Source organism: Takifugu flavidus, unplaced genomic scaffold (assembly GCF_003711565.1).
Source record: "Takifugu flavidus isolate HTHZ2018 unplaced genomic scaffold, ASM371156v2 ctg478, whole genome shotgun sequence".
Taxonomy (NCBI): Eukaryota; Metazoa; Chordata; class Actinopteri; order Tetraodontiformes; family Tetraodontidae; genus Takifugu; species Takifugu flavidus.
This window is the reverse complement of record NW_026622094.1, coordinates 1-18,690: the sequence shown is the minus strand read 5'-3', so window position 1 is coordinate 18,690 and position 18,690 is coordinate 1. Positions and strand designations below refer to the sequence as shown.

The window sequence follows — 18,690 nt, the reverse complement described above, 5'->3', positions numbered from 1 at the left end:
AAATGAGTTTCAGATGATCATGTTGCATTCACCTCTGTTTTGAAATAAATGTGTCTCCTGACCAAAAATGATGGTTTCCCCACGAGCAGACGTCAAAAACGTCATAATGTGACTTCAACATGAGTTTTCAGATGATCATGTTTCATTCACCTCTGTTTTGAATAAATGTGTCTCCTGACCAAAACTGATGTTTTCCACGAGAAAACGTCAAAAAAGTCATAATATGACTGCGGCTACGTTTTCACATGATCATGTTGCATTCACCTCTGTTTTGAAATAAATGTGTCTCCTGACCAAAAATGATGTTTCTCACGAGAAAAAGTCAAAAAAAAGTCATAATGTCACTGCAGCATACGTTTTCACATGATTATGTTGCATTCACCTTGTTTTGAATAAATGTGTCTCCTGACCAAAATGATGTTTTCCACGAGCAGACATCAAAACGTCAAATGTGACTGCAGCATACGTTTTCAGATGATCATGTTGCATTCACCTCTGTTTTGAAATAAATGTGTATCCCGACCCAAAAGATGTTTTCTCCACGAGAAAACCTCAAAAAAGTCATAATATGGCTGCGGCCAAGTTTTCACATGATCATGTTGCATTCACCTGTTTTGAATAAATGTGTCTCCTGACCAAATGATTTTTCCCCACGAGCAGACGTCAAAAACGTCATAATGTGACTGCAGCATGAGTTTTCAGATGATCAGTTTCATTCACTTCTGTTTTGAAATAAATGTGTCTCCTGACCAAAAGTGATGGTTCCCCACGAGCAGACGTCAAAAACGTCATAATGTGACTGCGGCATAGTTTTCAGATGATCATGTTGCATTCACCTCTGTTTTGAAATAAATGTGTCTCCTGCCAAAAATGATGTTTCTCCACGAGAAAACGTCAAAAGTCAAATGTGACTACAGCAGACGTTTTCACATGTCATCATGTTGCATTCACCTCTATTTTGAAATAAATGTGTCTCTGACGAAAAAATGATGTTTTCCCCACGAGAAAACGTCAAAAAAGTCATAATGTGAATCAGCATGAGTTTTCAGGTGATCAGTTGCATTACCTCTGTTTTGAAAAATGTGTCTCCTGACCAAAAATGATGTTTTCCCCACGAGCAAACGTCAAAAACGTCATAATGTGACTTCAGCATGAGTTTTCAGATGATCATGTTTCATTCACTTCTGTTTTGAAATAAATGTGTCTCCTGACCAAAAGTGATGGTTTCCTCACGAGCAGACGTCAAAAACGTCATAATGTGACTGCGGCATACGTTTTCAGATGATCATGTTGCATTCACCTCTGTTTTGAAATAAATGTGTCTCCTGACCAAAAATGATTTTTCTCCACGAGAAAACGTCAAAAAAGTCATAATATGACTGCGGCATGACGTTGACATGATCATGTTGCATTCACCTCTGTTTTGAAATAAATGTGTTCTCCTGACCAAAAAAATGATTTTTCTCCACGAGAAAACGTCAAAAACGTCATAATGTGACTGCAGCAGAGTTTTCACTGATTATGTTGCATTCACCTCTGTTTTGAATAATGTGTCTCCTGACCAAAAATGATTGTTTCCCCACGAGCAAACGTCAAAAACGTCATAATGTGACTCAGCATACGTTTTCAGATGAACATGTTGCATTCACCTCTGTTTTGAAATAAATGTGTCTCCTGTCCAAAATGATGGTTCCCCACGAGAAAATGTCAAAAACGTCATAATGTGACCGCAGCATGAGTTTTCAGGTGATCATGTTGTATTCACCTCTGTTTTGAAATAAATGTATCTCCTGACCAAAAGTGATGGTTTCCCCACGAGAAAACGTCAGAAACGTCATAATGTGAGCGCAGCATGAGATTTCAGGTGATCATGTTGCATTCACCTCTGTTGAAATAAATGTATCTCCTGACAAAAGTGATGGTTTCCCCACGAGAAAACGTCAAAAACGTCATAATGTGAGCGCAGCATGAGTTTTCAGGTGATCATGTTGAATTACCTCTGTTTTGAGAAACTTGTATCTCCTGACCAAAAGTGATGGTTTCCCCACGAGAAAACGTCAGAAACGTCATAATGTGAGCGCAGCATGAGTTTTCAGGTGATCATGTTGATTTACCTCTGTTTTGAGAAACTTGTATCTCCTGACCAAAAGTGATGGTTTCCCCACGAGAAAACGTCAGAAACGTCATAATGTGAGCGCAGCATGAGATTTCAGGTGATCATGTTGCATTCACCTCTGTTTTGAAATAAATGTATCTCCTGACCAAAAGTGATGGTTTCCCCACGAGAAAACGTCAAAAACGTCATAATGTGAGCGCAGCATGAGTTTTCAGGTGATCATGTTGAATTTACCTCTGTTTTGAGAAACTTGTATCTCCTGACCAAAAGTGATGGTTTCCCCACGAGAAAACGTCAGAAACGTCATAATGTGAGCGCAGCATGAGTTTTCAGGTGATCATGTTGAATTTACCTCTGTTTTGAGAAACTTGTATATCCTGACCAAAAGTGATGGTTTCCCCACGAGAAAACGTCAGAAACGTCATAATGTGACCGCAGCATGAGTTTTCAGGTGATCATGTTGCATTCACCTCTGTTTTGAAATAAATGTATCTCCTGACCAAAAGTGATGGTTTCCCCACGAGAAAACGTCAAAAACGTCATAATGTGAGCGCAGCATGAGTTTTCAGGTGATCATGTTGAATTTACCTCTGTTTTGAGAAACTTGTATATCCTGACAAAAGTGATGGTTTCCCCACGAGAAAACGTCAGAAACGTCATAATGTGAGCGCAGCATGAGTTTTCAGGTGATCATGTTGCATTCACCTCTGTTTTGAAATAAATGTATCTCCTGACCAAAAGTGATGGTTCCCCACGAGAAAACGTCCAGAAACGTCATAATGTGAGCGCAGCATGAGTTTTCAGGTGATCATGTTGAATTACCTCTGTTTTGAGAACTTGTATATCCTGACCAAAAGTGATGGTTTCCCCACGAGAAAACGTCAGAAACGTCATAATGTGAGCGCAGCATGAGTTTTCAGGTGATCATGTTGCATTCACCTCTGTTTTGAAATAATGTATCTCCTGACCAAAAGTGATGGTTTCCCCACGAGAAAACGTCAAAAACGTCATAATGTGAGCGCAGCATGAGTTTTCAGGTGATCATGTTGAATTTACCTCTGTTTTGAGAAACTTGTATCTCCTGACCAAAAGTGATGGTTTCCCCACGAGAAAACGTCAGAAACGTCATAATGTGAGCGCAGCATGAGTTTTCAGGTGATCATGTTGCATTTACCTCTGTTTTGAGAAACTTGTATATCCTGACCAAAAGTGATGGTTTCCCCACGAGAAAACGTCAGAAACGTCATAATGTGACCGCAGCATGAGTTTTCAGGTGATCATGTTGCATTCACCTCTGTTTTGAAATAAATGTATCTCCTGACCAAAAGTGATGGTTTCCCCACGAGAAAACGTCAGAAACGTCATAATGTGAGCGCAGCATGAGTTTTCAGGTGATCATGTTGAATTACCTCTGTTTTGAGAAACTTGTATATCCTGACCAAAAGTGATGGTTTCCCCACGAGAAAACGTCAAAAACGTCATAATGTGAGCGCAGCATGAGTTTTCAGGTGATCATGTTGCATTCACCTCTGTTTTGAAATAAATGTATCTCCTGACCAAAAGTGATGGTTTCCCCACGAGAAAACGTCAAAACGTCATAATGTGAGCGCAGCATGAGTTTTCAGGTGATCATGTTGCATTCACCTCTGTTTTGAGAAACTTGTATATCCTGACCAAAAGTGATGGTTCCCCACGAGAAAACGTCAAAAACGTCATAATGTGAGCGCAGCATGAGTTTTCAGGTGATCATGTTGAATTTACCTCTGTTTTGAAATAAATGTATCTCCTGACCAAAAGTGATGGTTTCCCCACGAGAAAACGTCAGAAACGTCATAATGTGAGCGCAGCATGAGTTTTCAGGTGATCATGTTGCATTCACCTCTGTTTTGAAATAAATGTATCTCCTGACCAAAAGTGATGGTTTCCCCACGAGAAAACGTCAAAAACGTCATAATGTGAGCGCAGCATGAGTTTTCAGGTGATCATGTTGAATTTACCTCTGTTTTGAGAAACTTGTATCTCCTGACCAAAAGTGATGGTTTCCCCGAGAGAAAACGTCAGAAACGTCATAATGTGACGCAGCATGAGTTTTCAGGTGATCATGTTGCATTCCTCTTTTTTGAAATAAATGTATCTCCTGACCAAAAGTGATGGTTTCCCCACGAGAGAAAACGTCAAAAACGTCATAATGTGAGCGCAGCATGAGTTTTCAGGTGACCTGTTGAATTTACCTCTGTTTTGAGAAACTTGTATATGTTACCGGCGCCAGAGCTAGGGGTCTCTGGTCCGGCAGCATGAGCCACTCAGGCGGCGGGCGCTGAGCGGCTAAGCTACGGTATAACTACCTGTGGATCCAAACACACGACACGCGAGTTGTCAGCTCACGCTACTGCTGCGCAGTGTATTTTATTCTTTGCACATGCTTGAATGTTCACATTCATATACACAACATGGCAAGTACCATACCAATTACTCTCAGAATAGTACTAACAAACAATAACTAGTCACCAGTAACTTTTATGGTCGGAACTACGCACACACACACATATACACTCACTCTTGTTTAACTAACCTTTTGCTGACGGGAATGCCCGATAACAAACCACGACGATAAAGTACATATTTCAACATCTTACAGTGCTTAGCTTCCCTTCATGACTTCGCTTATATGTTGCTACATAGTTTAACTGAAAAGAACTGTACAAATAGTACATTTTACATACCTGTGGATCCAAACACACGACACGCGAGTTGTCAGCTCACGCTACTGCTGCGCAGTGTATTTTATTCTTTGCACATGCGCAGAGCAAAAGCAGAGCATAGACTGTTTGCTTGGACCCACTGGTGTTAAAGCACCCTCTACTGGTGCAAAGTGGCAATGATTTCTGCAAACCGTATAAAGGTTCAAATATTAAAATGAAAAAGAGGGGGTGTCTGTTAACATAATAAACTATATGTGGCTATTTCAGACCCACTACACTCTCCCCTGCTTCAAGAGATGTCTCCAGACATCTAGAACCAAACTAACAAAAATATTAAAAGAAAATGTCTCAAAACAGTCCAATTGTCAACGTACAGTTATGTGTGTATATGTATAAGTGTGTGCCAGTGTAGGTGTGTATGTGTAAGCATGTGTGTGTAAGTGTGTGCAGGTGTAGGTGTGTATGTGTACAGTGAAGTCTGGTCTCGTCTGTCCTTCAAGTCTTTGTGTGTCTCTAGCATGTCCACACTGCTTGTGCAGGGTAGAAACAATGTTCGGGGACAGCTGGGTAAAAGGAGGGTATGGGACATGGATTGAGGGGTAATGGGAGATGAGACATGGGGTAAGGGGCATAGGCGAACATCAGGTTTGCACCTGGTCCCCAAGACTGGTATGATGGTTGTCCAAGAGTGTCATATGTGAGCATTTCTCGAGGTCTCTGTGCTCGAGCTGACCTCCTCACAGGTTGCACTTCCTCCTCAGACAGTTCCACTGCAGGCTCATCATTGTCCTCCTGCTCTCTTGAATCAGCCTCCTCCGCAGTGTCATCAGTTATGAGTTCTCCTTGCACTTCCTGAGCTGGTGGTGGAACAGCTGCCTGCTGGTCTGGTGTCTGCACTGGATCTGGGACGGTGACAGGATCACGTTGTTGTTCAGTTGACATTTCAGTATGTCTCAGTGGTTGAAACTCTGGGGCTATAGGTCGGAGCTCATCTGGTGGGTTAGACTGAGGACTTGCCGGTCTGACTCTCCTCCTGCTATATACTGGAATTGTTCGAAGGCAATATGTGTATTCCTCCTCTTCCTCAGAGTGTTCAGACTCCTGCTCCACTGTCTCTCTGTTGTTTCTGTAACAGTCTGTCTGTCTTGTCTCTGTCTAGGTGCGGACTGACTCGGTGGGACTTCTAAAGGCAAATCATTAACAGGTAGCAGAAGGTTGCGATGCAGCACACGGAGAGTGCGTTCTCCTGTTTCTGGTTGAACTCTGTAAACAGGTCCGTCTCCCATCTTTTCAACCACTCGATGAACCTTTTTCTCCCAATAAGCTCTAAGTTTGCCCGGACCACCCCTCTCCGACAGATTCCTGACAAGCACACGATCTCCAGGCTGCAGTGTAATACCTTTCACATGCTGATCATAATACTTCTTTCCCTTAGCTGAACGCTTCCCACTGGTTTCTGAAGCAATTTTGTATGCTTCCTGCATGCGTGAAGCCCATTTCTGTGCATACTCTTGCCTGGACCGTGGTCCCTCTTCAGGTTTCAAGTCAAAGAGCAGATCTACAGGCAAACGTGGAGCTCTACCATAAAGAAGAAAAAATGGTGAATAACCTGTTCCCTCATGTCTTGTACAGTTGTACGCGTGGACAATGTGAGGTAGGTGATCCTTCCACTCTGTTTTTTTCTCCTCCTGCAGAGTGCGGAGCATCTGTAGAAGTGTCCTGTTCAGGCGCTCGACAGGATTCCCCTGCGGATGGTAGGGAGTGGTTCGTGAGTGGGAAATTCCTGCGAGCTGCTGAAGTCTCTGGAAGAGACTGTTTTCAAACTCCCGGCCCTGATCATGATGTAGCTTTGCAGGGTACCCGAAGCGAGGGATAAAGTCATAGAAGATTTTCTCGGCTGCTGTTCTGCCAGATTTGTTTTTTGTGGCATAAGCTTGACCAAACCGAGTAAAGTGATCTACCAGGACTAAAATGTACTCATAACCACCTTTACTCTGTTCAAGATGTAAATAATCAATTGAGATGAGCTCAAATGGGGCACTGGTTGTTATAGAACCCATAGGTGCTCTCTCTGGTCTGTTTGGATGTTTTTGTTTAATACACTGACACTGGCGAATCACATAATCTTCTATGTCCTGTTGCATAAAAGGCCAATAAAACCTTTCTCGTGCTAAATGTATGACTTTATCAGCGCCCACATGTCCCATGTCATCATGCAGGTGTTTTAACACGGTGGCCTTCAGTTTACTGGGGAGAACCAACTGTTTCCTCTGTCCTGTCTGTCTGTACAAAATCCCTTTGTCAAGTCTGAGTCTGTTCCATTCGTGTACCAGTCTGCGTGTTTCTCGTCCCATTTGTCTCTTTCCTTTATCCTGAGGACTCCATCCATTTTTCTTTAGGTTTATCACCTCACAGATAGGAGCATCTTCTTTCTGTGCATCTCTGACACTCTCTGGTGTGATGACAGGGGTGCCTCCAAAGTGTGCGTCACTTACATCCGACTGCAGCTGTAATGCAGCCACCCACGGCACATCACCGTCTTTTACAGCTGTGTCTCCCTGCCAGATGGCGGAGACTACATCAGGGGACACTGTCTCTGTGAACTCTTTCAGGTGACCATCAAGATGCACTGGGTGTCTTGACAGGGTGTCAGCATCAGTGTTTGACTTGCCTGGACGATATTTGATGTGAAATGAAAGTCGGCTAATTCACCCACCCAACGATGTCCGACTGCGTTCAACCTGGCTGAGCTCAAAACATATGTAAGGGGGTTATTATCCGTGTATACTGTGAAAGTGGGGGCGTAATAGAGGTAATCTCTAAATTTATCACAGATTGCCCACTTTAACGCCAGGAACTCAAGCTTGCTAGAATGGAGATGGTAGTTTTTCTCAGCAGGCGTGAGTGTCCTGGAGCCATAAGCAATAACCGGAGCTTGTTTCCCTGCTGTTGATAGAGCACAGCACCCAGACCTTCGTTCGAGGCATCTGTGTGGAGTACAAAAGGTAAGTCATAGTCTGGATAAGCCAAAATGGGTGGACTGGTTAACATATCCACCAGGCGTGATACTACAGCACTATGATCTGGTGTCCAATAAACAGGTGTTTTGGATAAGAGCTGACCACTCTTAGTATTTTTTGACTTAACCTTGGTAGCTCTCTGGCTAGGCTCACTAGGACTCTCTATCAGCTGAAACAGAGGTCTTGCTATCCTAGAAAAGTCCTGTATGAATGTTCTGTAATAGCCTAAAAAACCTAAGAGGGCTCTGACCTCTCCCACATTCTTTGGCTCTTTCTCTTTCAAATGCTGAACTGCCTCAATATCTTCAGGGTCAATCTGAACACCTTCGCGAGTCACTAAGCGGCCTAAATACCTGACCTGGCTTTTAAACAGGTCACATTTTTTTGGACGTAATTTGATACCATACTCTCGCAGGCGACAGAGCACCCGTCTCAGATCTTCAACATGGTCATGAAAAGTCTTGGAAAAACAGAGAACGTCGTCCAAATATGGAGAACAGCACTCGTCCCTTAACCCGTCAAGAACTCCCTCCATACATCTTTGAAAAGCCGCTGGGGCGTTTGTTAGACCAAATGGGAGGCGGGTCCACTCATAAAGCCCCCAGGGTGTGCTAAAGGCAGTCAGATGTCTGGAGCTCTCATCGACAAACCCTTGATGGTATGCACTACCCTGGTCGAGTATGGAGAACCATGAGTACCCCCCCAGACTGTCTAACAGATCTTGGATGCGTGGAAGAGGGTGGCGGTCGGGGATGGTTTTCCGATTCAAGCCTCTAAAATCAATACACAGACGCAAACTCTTGTCCTTCTTCCTAACACAGACCACTGGAGATGAGTAGGAAGAAGTAGACTTTCTGATCCAGCCCTGGTCAAGAAGATTTTGTACATAGTCCTTCACCTCCCTGTACAAGGGCTTCGGAACAGAGTTGTAGGACGTCTGCACTGGCGTGTCATCCTTCAGATGGATTTTCAATTGCAGGCTTGGGATGCACCCAATGTCACAGTCATCTTTGGCGAAGACATCTGACTCCTCATACAACATGTCTCTGACTATGTTTTGTTCATGTCTCTCCAGGTGCGACACATCAACAGGGGGATGCCATCTCTGTGTTGTTGTGTCCTCTGTCTTGTTTTTCTCACTTGTTCCTCTTTGTTTGTCTGTGCTAACCTGAGCTGAGGATGTACTAACAGTGTTAGGGGACATGGGTTCTAACCCACCGGGAAAACAGTTCACTGGTTTAACTTCAGTAACTTCCTCTAATGTTCCTAAAACTGTTCTCTTAGGGAGGTAGATGTCATGTTTAGTGGGGTTTTGAACAGGTATCTTGACAATTTTGTGGACCCACTTGGAACATCAACTAAGGCCTGAAACAAATCCAACCCCTCAGGACAGTTACTCACTACATCGGGTTGGAAGAGCATAACCCCACCACTTGGCCATTCCCTGACTCTGCACCTCACCTCACAAATCTGCCCTGCAGGAATGGTGGAACCCGTCTTCCCTGTTCTCACACTGCACTCTACAGCTGTCTCACCTGGGGTCAACATCTGGCAAGCGGCAACTAGGGCTTCGACAGCACTGTCATTTATACTTAAGGTTTCTTTTAATAAAGCAGAAATATCAACCTCACTTCTCTGTTCTTTGATTATCTCAACTAAAACATTGCTGCCTAAGAGAGGACAGTTGAGACAGTTCTGGCTGATTAGCATTGGCACTTGAATGGTGACATATCCACAGTGTTTGTTACCGATTTGGAGTTCAACATCTGCCCATCCATCAAAGGGGACAACTGTGCCATTTGCTGCAGAAATCACCAGCGGCTCATCAAGAGGGAGGGATTCAAGTGGCTGGATATCGACATGGGGGAGTGCTTCTTCCATCCAGCCTCTCCCCACCATCGTCACTTGAGCCCCTGAGTCAAGCAACATCTGGAGAGGAACACCATTGAGAGTACATGAGACCATACATCGCTTTCCTATGAGCTGTGTGCTAAGCGTTTCTTTGTTGGTGGTTGACACTGTGCTTTTGTTTTTACAGGACTTGCTGCCTTAGACATGCTGGGTTGGGCTGAGGGTTCCTTAGCTGTCACGGTCACTGGCTGCCCTTCTCCAGTGACCTCATCCCGTTTCCCGACGTCCTCCTTTGAAGACAGCCGACCGCCCGATGTCCAGCTTGGCCACATACGAAGCAGTGAGGGCAACTCATCTTGCCCTGCTGAACACAGTTGCTGCATCTGCCACGGGCTTCAGATGTTGGTGGCATTGGCTGGGCTGTGGCTGAGTGTGTGTTCACAGGGGTGGCAGTGTCAGCAGGCCTCACCACTTGAGCCAGCTGTTTGGTCAGGGAGGACACCTGTGCAGTCAGTTCTTCAATAGCGGCACGGTTAGCCTGTAACTCAGTGTCAACTCTAGTCTGCTTAGTTGAGTCACTACAGTCAAGCTGAGCTGGGCTCACAGTCACTGGTCGGTTTTTAGCTACTGTGCCAAGGCGTCTGAGTCTCTGTCTCCTCACTGGTAGACTTAGTTATCTGGTCCAAAAGAAAGTCATCACTAACCTGCGAGTCTGTGAGAAGAGGTTTGAGATCATAACGAACATGGTTATTTTTCTCATTCAGACCTTGATACAAAGTGTGAAGAAAGGTGCCCTGAACCAGCTTTTTGTCGTAGCTAAACTCTGCACCAGGTTGTTGTGACTCAAACAAAACACGCTGTTTTAAACCCATTATCTTGTATAGGAATTGTTGAGGACTCTCTTTGTCCTGTTGTTTAGCATTATTTAACTCTTGAAAAAGTTCAGTGCTGCTTTTGTCCCTGATATGTGCGCGGAGAAACCGCTTTAGCTCATCAACAGTTAAATCACTTTTGTTTGTCAACATTTCTCTGAATGTACCTGGTTTGATTATTTTCATCACAGTGCGAATCACCTCTGACTCAGTAAAACCTTCCTGTATACCTTCTTCGATTTGTTTACAAAGGTTACTGTATGACATATCAGACCCAACATCAGAGATTTGTCCACCATGTAACTTAAATTCTCTGCGTGGGAGCAGAGCTGCAAAATCATTCACCCTCAATACCTGGTCTCCCATGCTGGATGACAGACTTACTCTACCATGGGGAGATCCATCAACGCCTGCGGTGAAAGCCCTGGTGACTGTGGAAGTGTCAAAGTTCCTTGCTGGCAGTCCACTGTCTCTTCGTGAAGGTGCTGGATGCATGTGAATGTCTTTGTTCATCTGCAATGGCTGTGTGGGAATGTTGTGGTTGTGTGGGGTTGTGGTGGATTGTGTGACTGTGTCGTGATGATCAGAATGAGGTGAAGTGGATAGCTGCTCCTGGTGGGGTGATGACTCCTCCACTGGCTGTCCTGTCTCCGGCGCAGTCTGGCGAGCTTCACTTCCACCGGGGTCTGTGGCCAGCAGGTCACTCAGCATGTCATTCAGGATAAGGAGTTGTGTCATACCTTCATCTTCCATAGCACTTAATTTCTCACTCCTGAGGTAGTCCACAATCAGGTCATACAGTTCTGGTTCACTCAAATCTTTAACCTCGTGAGTTTTGCTGCCATCGTCTATTGAACTCACAACTGCCAATAGCTGGTCTGTACTCAAATATGAAAGATTCTTCTGGATCTTGAAGATCAGCATCCGCCGTGGGGTGACAGTGGCCATCTTGGCGTTACTCTGGTGACTTCCGCTCTCTGGATGACGCTCTGGACTGCAGCCTTCCCTGAAGCTTTGGGCACCGTTTCACGTCGTCGCGACACTCACTTCACTAGGCAGAAACGCTAATGATCCCGGACGAGCCCCCAAATGTTACCGGCGCCAGAGCTAGGGGTCTCTGGTCCGGCAGCATGAGCCACTCAGGCGCGGGGCGCTGAGCGGCTAAGCTACGGTATAACTACCTGTGGATCCAAACACACGACACGCGAGTTGTCAGCTCACGCTACTGCTGCGCAGTGTATTTTATTCTTTGCACATGCTTGAATGTTCACATTCATATACACAACATGGCAAGTACCATACCAATTACTCTCAGAATAGTACTAACAAACAATAACTAGTCACCAGTAACTTTTATGGTCGGAACTACGCACACACACACATATACACTCACTCTTGTTTAACTAACCTTTTGCTGACGGGAATGCCCGATAACAAACCACGACGATAAAGTACATATTTCAACATCTTACAGTGCTTAGCTTCCCTTCATGACTTCGCTTATATGTTGCTACATAGTTTAACTGAAAAGAACTGTACAAATAGTACATTTTACATACCTGTGGATCCAAACACACGACACGCGAGTTGTCAGCTCACGCTACTGCTGCGCAGTGTATTTTATTCTTTGCACATGCGCAGAGCAAAAGCAGAGCATAGACTGTTTGCTTGGACCCACTGGTGTTAAAGCACTCTCTACTGGTGCAAAGTGGCAATGATTTCTGCAAACCGTATAAAGGTTCAAATATTAAAATGAAAAAGAGGGGGTGTCTGTTAACATAATAAACTATGTGGCTATTTCAGACCCACTACATATATCCTGACAAAAGTGATGGTTTCCCCACGAGAAAAGTCAGAACGTCATATGGAAGCGCGCATGAGTTTTCAGGTGATCATGGTGCTTCACCTCTGTTTTGAAATAAATGTATCTCCTGACCAAAAGTGATGGTTTCCCCACGACAAAACGTCAAAAACGTCATAATGTGAGCGCAGCATGAGTTTTCAGGTGATCATGTTGAATTAGCTCTGTTTTGAGAAACTTGTATATCCTGACCAAAAGTGATGGTTTCCCCACGAGAAAACGTCAGAAACGTCATAATGTGAGCGCAGCATGAGTTTTCAGGTGATCATGTTGCATTCACCTCTGTTTTGAAATAAATGTATATCCTGACCAAAAGTGATGGTTTCCCCACGAGAAAACGTCAAAAACGTCATAATGTGAGCGCAGCATGAGTTTTCAGATGATCATGTTTCATTCACTTCTGTTTTGAAATAAATGTGTCTCCTGACCAAAAGTGATGGTTTCCTCACGAGCAGACGTCAAAAACGTCATAATGTGACTGCAGCATACATTTTCACATGATCATGTTGCATTCACCTCTGTTTTGAAATAAATGTGTCTCCTGACCAAAAATGATGTTTTCTCCACGAGAAAACGTCAAAAAAGTCATAATGTGACTGCGGCATACGTTTTCACTTGATCATGTTGCATTCACCTCTGTTTTGAAATAAATGTGTCTCCTGACCAAAAATGATGTTTTCTCCACGAGAAAACGTCAAAAAAGTCATAATATGGCTGCGGCATTCGTTTTCACATGATCATGTTGCATTCACCTCTGTTTTGAAATAAATGTGTCTCCTGACCAAAAATGATGTTTTCTCCACGAGAAAAAGTCAAAAAAGTCATAATGTGACTTCAGCATGAGTTTTCAGATGATCATGTTGCATTCACCTCTGTTTTGAAATAAATGTGTCTCCTGACAAAAATGATGTTTTCTCCACGAGAAAACGTCAAAAAAGTCATAATGTGACTGCAGCATACGTTTTCAGATGATCATGTTGCATTCACCTCTGTTTTGAAATAAATGTGTCTCCTGACCAAAAATGATGTTTTCCCCACGAGCAGACGTCAAAAACGTCATAATGTGACTGCAGCATGAGTTTTCAGATGATCATGTTTCATTCACTTCTGTTTTGAAATAATGTGTCTCCTGACCAAAAGTGATGGTTTCCTCACGAGCAGACGTCAAAAACGTCATAATGTGACTGCGGCATACGTTTTCAGGTGATCATGTTGCATTCACTTCTGTTTTGAAATAAATGTGTCTCCTGACCAAAAGTGATGGTTTCCCCACGAGCAGACGTCAAAAACGTCATAATGTGACTGCAGAATGAGTTTTCAGATGATCATGTTGCATTCACCTCTGTTTTGAAATAAATGTGTCTCCTGACCAAAAATGATGTTTTCCCCACGAGCAGACGTCAAAAACGTCATAATGTGACTTCAACATGAGTTTTCAGATGATCATGTTTCATTCACCTCTGTTTTGAAATAAATGTGTCTCCTGACCAAAACTGATGTTTTCTCCACGAGAAAACGTCAAAAAAGTCATAATATGACTGCGGCATACGTTTTCACATGATCATGTTGCATTCACCTCTGTTTTGAAATAAATGTGTCTCCTGACCAAAAATGATGTTTTCTCCACGAGAAAAAGTCAAAAAAGTCATAATGTGACTGCAGCATACGTTTTCACATGATTATGTTGCATTCACCTCTGTTTTGAAATAAATGTGTCTCCTGACCAAAAATGATGTTTTCCCCACGAGCAGACATCAAAAACGTCATAATGTGACTGCAGCATACGTTTTCAGATGATCATGTTGCATTCACCTCTGTTTTGAAATAAATGTGTATCCTGACCAAAAATGATGTTTTCTCCACGAGAAAACCTCAAAAAAGTCATAATATGCTGCGGCATAAGTTTTCACATGATCATGTTGCATTCACCTCTGTTTTGAAATAAATGTGTCTCCTGACCAAAAATGATGTTTTCCCCACGAGCAGACGTCAAAAACGTCATAATGTGACTGCAGCATGAGTTTTCAGATGATCATGTTTCATTCACTTCTGTTTTGAAATAAATGTGTCTCCTGACCAAAAGTGATGGTTTCCTCACGAGCAGACGTCAAAAACGTCATAATGTGACTGCGGCATACGTTTTCAGATGATCATGTTGCATTCACCTCTGTTTTGAAATAAATGTGTCTCCTGCCCAAAAATGATGTTTTCTCCACGAGAAAACGTCAAAAAAGTTATAATGTCACTACAGCAGACGTTTTCACATGATCATGTTGCATTCACCTCTATTTTGAAATAAATGTCTCCTGACGAAAAATGATGTTTTCCCCACGAGCAGACGTCAAAAAAGTCATAATGTGACTTCAGCATGAGTTTTCAGATGATCATGTTGCATTCACCTCTGTTTTGAAATAAATGTGTCTCCTGACCAAAAATGATGTTTTCCCCACGAGCAGACGTCAAAAACGTCATAATGTGACTTCAGCATGAGTTTTCAGATGATCATGTTTCATTCACTTCTGTTTTGAAATAAATGTGTCTCCTGACCAAAAGTGATGGTTTCCTCACCGCAGACGTCAAAAACGTCATAATGTGACTGCGGCATACGTTTCAGATGATCATGTTGCATTCACCTCTGTTTTGAAATAAATGTGTCTCCTGACCAAAAATGATGTTTTCTCCACGAGAAAACGTCAAAAAAAGTCATAATATGACTGCGGCATACGTTTTAAGACATGATCATGTTGCATTCACCTCTGTTTTGAAATAAATGTGTCTCCTGACCAAAATTGTTTTGTTCCTCCACGAAAAACGTCAAAAAAGTCATAATGTCACTGCAGCATTCGTTTTCACATGATTATGTTGCATTCACCTCTGTTTTGAAATAAATGTGTCTCCTGACCAAAAATTATGTTTCCTCCCCACGAGCAGACGTCAAAAACGTCATAATGTGACTGCAGCATACGTTTTCACATGTACATGTTGCATTCACCTCTGTTTTGAAATAATGTGTCTCCTGTCCAAAATGATGGTTTCCCCACGAGAAAATTCAAACACGTCATAATGTGACCGCAGCATGAGTTTTCAGGTGATCATGTTGTATTCACCTCTTTTTGAAATAAATGTATCTCCTGACCAAAGTGATGGTTTCCCCACGAGAAAACGTCAGAAACGTCATAATGTGAGCGCAGCATGAGATTAGAGGTGATCATGTTGCATTCACCTCTGTTTTGAATAATGTATCTCCTGACCAAAAGTGATGGTTTCCCCACGAGAAACGTCAAAAACGTCATAATGTGAGCGCAGCATGAGTTTTTCAGGTGATCATGTTGAATTCCTACCTCTGTTTGAGAAATGTCTCTGTGCTGACCAAAAGTTGTGATGTTTCCCTGACCAAAAGTGATGGTTTCCCCACGAGAAAACGTCAGAAACGTCATAATGTGAGCGCAGCATGAGTTTTCAGGTGATCATGTTGATTTACCTCTGTTTTGAGAAACTTGTATATCCTGACCAAAAGTGATGGTTTCCCCACGAGAAAACGTCAGAAACGTCATAATGTGAGCGCAGCATGAGTTTTCAGGTGATCATGTTGCATTCACCTCTGTTTTGAAATAAATATATCTCCTGACCAAAAGTGATGGTTTCCCCACGAGAAAACGTCAAAAACGTCATAATGTGAGCGCAGCATGAGTTTTCAGGTGATCATGTTGAATTACACCTCTGTTTTGAGAAACTTGTATATCCTGACCAAAAGTGATGGTTTCCCCACGAGAAAACGTCAGAAACGTCATAATGTGAGCCAGCATGAGTTTTCAGGTGATCATGTTGCATTCACCTCTGTTTTGAAATAAATGTATATCTCCTGACCAAAAGTGATGGTTTCCCCACGAGAAAACGTCAGAAACGTCATAATGTGAGCGCAGCATGAGTTTTCAGGTGATCATGTTGAATTTACCTCTGTTTTGAGAACCTTGTATATCCTGACCAAAAGTGATGGTTTCCCCACGAGAAACGTCAGAAACGTCATAATGTGAGCGCAGCATGAGTTTTCAGGTGATCATGTTGCATTCACCTCTGTTTTGAAATAAATGTATCTCCTGACCAAAAGTGATGGTTTCCCCACGAGAAAACGTCAAAAACGTCATAATGTGAGCGCAGCATGAGTTTTCAGGTGATCATGTTGAATTTACCTCTGTTTTGAGAAATTGTATCTCCTGACCAAAAGTGATGGTTTCCCCACGAGAAAACGTCAGAAACGTCATAATGTGAGCGCAGCATGAGTTTTCAGGTGATCATGTTGCATTTACCTCTCTGTTTTGAGAAACTTGTATATCCTGACCAAAAGTGATGGTTTCCCCACGAGAAAACGTCAGAAACGTCATAATGTGACCGCAGCATGAGTTTTCAGGTGATCATGTTGCATTCACCTCTGTTTTGAAATAATGTATCTCCTGACCAAAAGTGATGGTTTCCCCACGAGAAAACGTCAAAACGTCATAATGTGAGCGCAGCATGAGTTTTCAGGTGATCATGTTGAATTTACCTCTGTTTTGAGAAACTTGTATATCCTGACCAAAAGTGATGGTTTCCCCACGAAAAACGTCAAAAACGTCATAATGTGAGCGCAGCATGAGTTTTCAGGTGATCATGTTGCATTCACCTCTGTTTTCAAAAATGTATCTCCTGACCAAAAGTGATGGTTTCCCCACGAGAAAACGTCAAAAACGTCATAATGTGAGCGCAGCATGAGTTTTCAGGTGATCATGTTGCATTCACCTCTGTTTTGAAAACTTGTATATCCTGACCAAAAGTGATGGTTTCCCCACGAGAAAACGTCAAAACGTCATAATGTGAGCGCAGCATGTGTTTTCAGGTGATCATGTTGAATTTACCTCTGTTTTGAAATAAATTATCTCCTGACCAAAAGTGATGTGTTCCCCACGAGAAAACGTCAGAAAAACGTCATAATGTGAGCGCAGCATGAGTTTTTCAGGTGATCATGTTGCATTCACCTCTGTTTTGAAATAAATGTATCTCCTGACCAAAAGTGATGGTTTCCCCCCACGAAAAACGTCAAAAACGTCATAATGTGACGCAGCATGAGTTTTCAGGTGTCAGTGTGTGCAATTTACCCTCTGTTTTGAAAACTTGTATATCCTGACCAAAAGTGATGGTTTCCCCACGTAAAAACGTCAGAAACGTCATAATGTGACCGCAGCATGAGTTTTCAGGTGATCATGTTGCATTCACCTCTTTTTTGAAATAAATGTATCTCCTGACCAAAAGTGATGTTTCCCCACGAGAAAACGTCAAAAACGTCATAATGTGAGCGCAGCATGAGTTTTCAGGTGACCATGTTGAATTTACCTCTGTTTTGAGAAACTTGTATATGTTACCGGCGCCAGAGCTAGGGTCTCTGGTCCGGCAGCATGAGCCACTCAGGCGGCGGGCGCTGAGCGGCTAAGCTACGGTATAACTACCTGTGGATCCAAACACACGACACGCGAGTTGTCAGCTCACGCTACTGCTGCGCAGTGTATTTTATTCTTTGCACATGCTTGAATGTTCACATTCATATACACAACATGGCAAGTACCATACCAATTACTCTCAGAATAGTACTAACAAACAATAACTAGGCACCAGTAACTTTTATGGTCGGAACTACGCACACACACACATATACACTCACTCTGTTTAACTAACCTTTTGCTGACGGGAATGCCCGATAACAAACCACGACGATAAAGTACATTTTCAACATCTTACAGTGCTTAGCTCCCCTTCATGACTTCGCTTATATGTTGCTACATAGTTTAACTGAAAGAACTGTACAATAGTACATTTTACATACCTGTGGATCCAACACACGACACACGCGAGTTGTCAGCTCACGCTACTGCTTGCGCAGTGTATTTTATTCTTTGCACATGCGCAAGCAAACAGAGCATAGACTGTTGCTTGGACCCACTGGTGTTAAAGCACCCTCTACTGGTGCAAAGTGGCAATGATTTCTGCAAACCGTATAAGTTCAAATATTAAAATGAAAAATGAGGGGTGTCTGTTAACATAAAACTATATGTGGCTATTTCAGACCCACTACACTCTCCCCTGCTTCAAGAGATGTCTCAGACATCTAGAACCAAACTAACAAAATATTAAAAGAAAATGTCTCAAAACAGTCCAATTGTCAACGTACAGTATGTGTGTACATGTATAAGTGTGTGCCAGTGTAGGTGTGTATGTGTAAGCATGTTGTGTGTAAGTG

At 42.9% G+C, this 18,690-nt stretch overlaps 1 protein-coding gene across 1 annotated transcript; it reads right to left on the bottom strand.

Annotated features, from left to right (window-relative positions):
- Window positions 1-4,489: 4,489 nt before the first annotated feature.
- On the bottom strand, window positions 4,490-8,880 carry LOC130520697 (uncharacterized protein K02A2.6-like). Its single transcript, XM_057024408.1, has 4 exons — window positions 8,241-8,880; window positions 7,748-7,805; window positions 6,428-7,521; window positions 4,490-5,720 (listed from the first exon to the last, which is right to left on the bottom strand). Exons 1-4 carry the CDS (start codon window positions 8,878-8,880, stop codon window positions 5,332-5,334), a joined length of 2,181 nt encoding a protein of 726 aa, XP_056880388.1. The 3' UTR covers window positions 4,490-5,331.
- Between the last annotated feature and the right edge of the window lie 9,810 nt (window positions 8,881-18,690).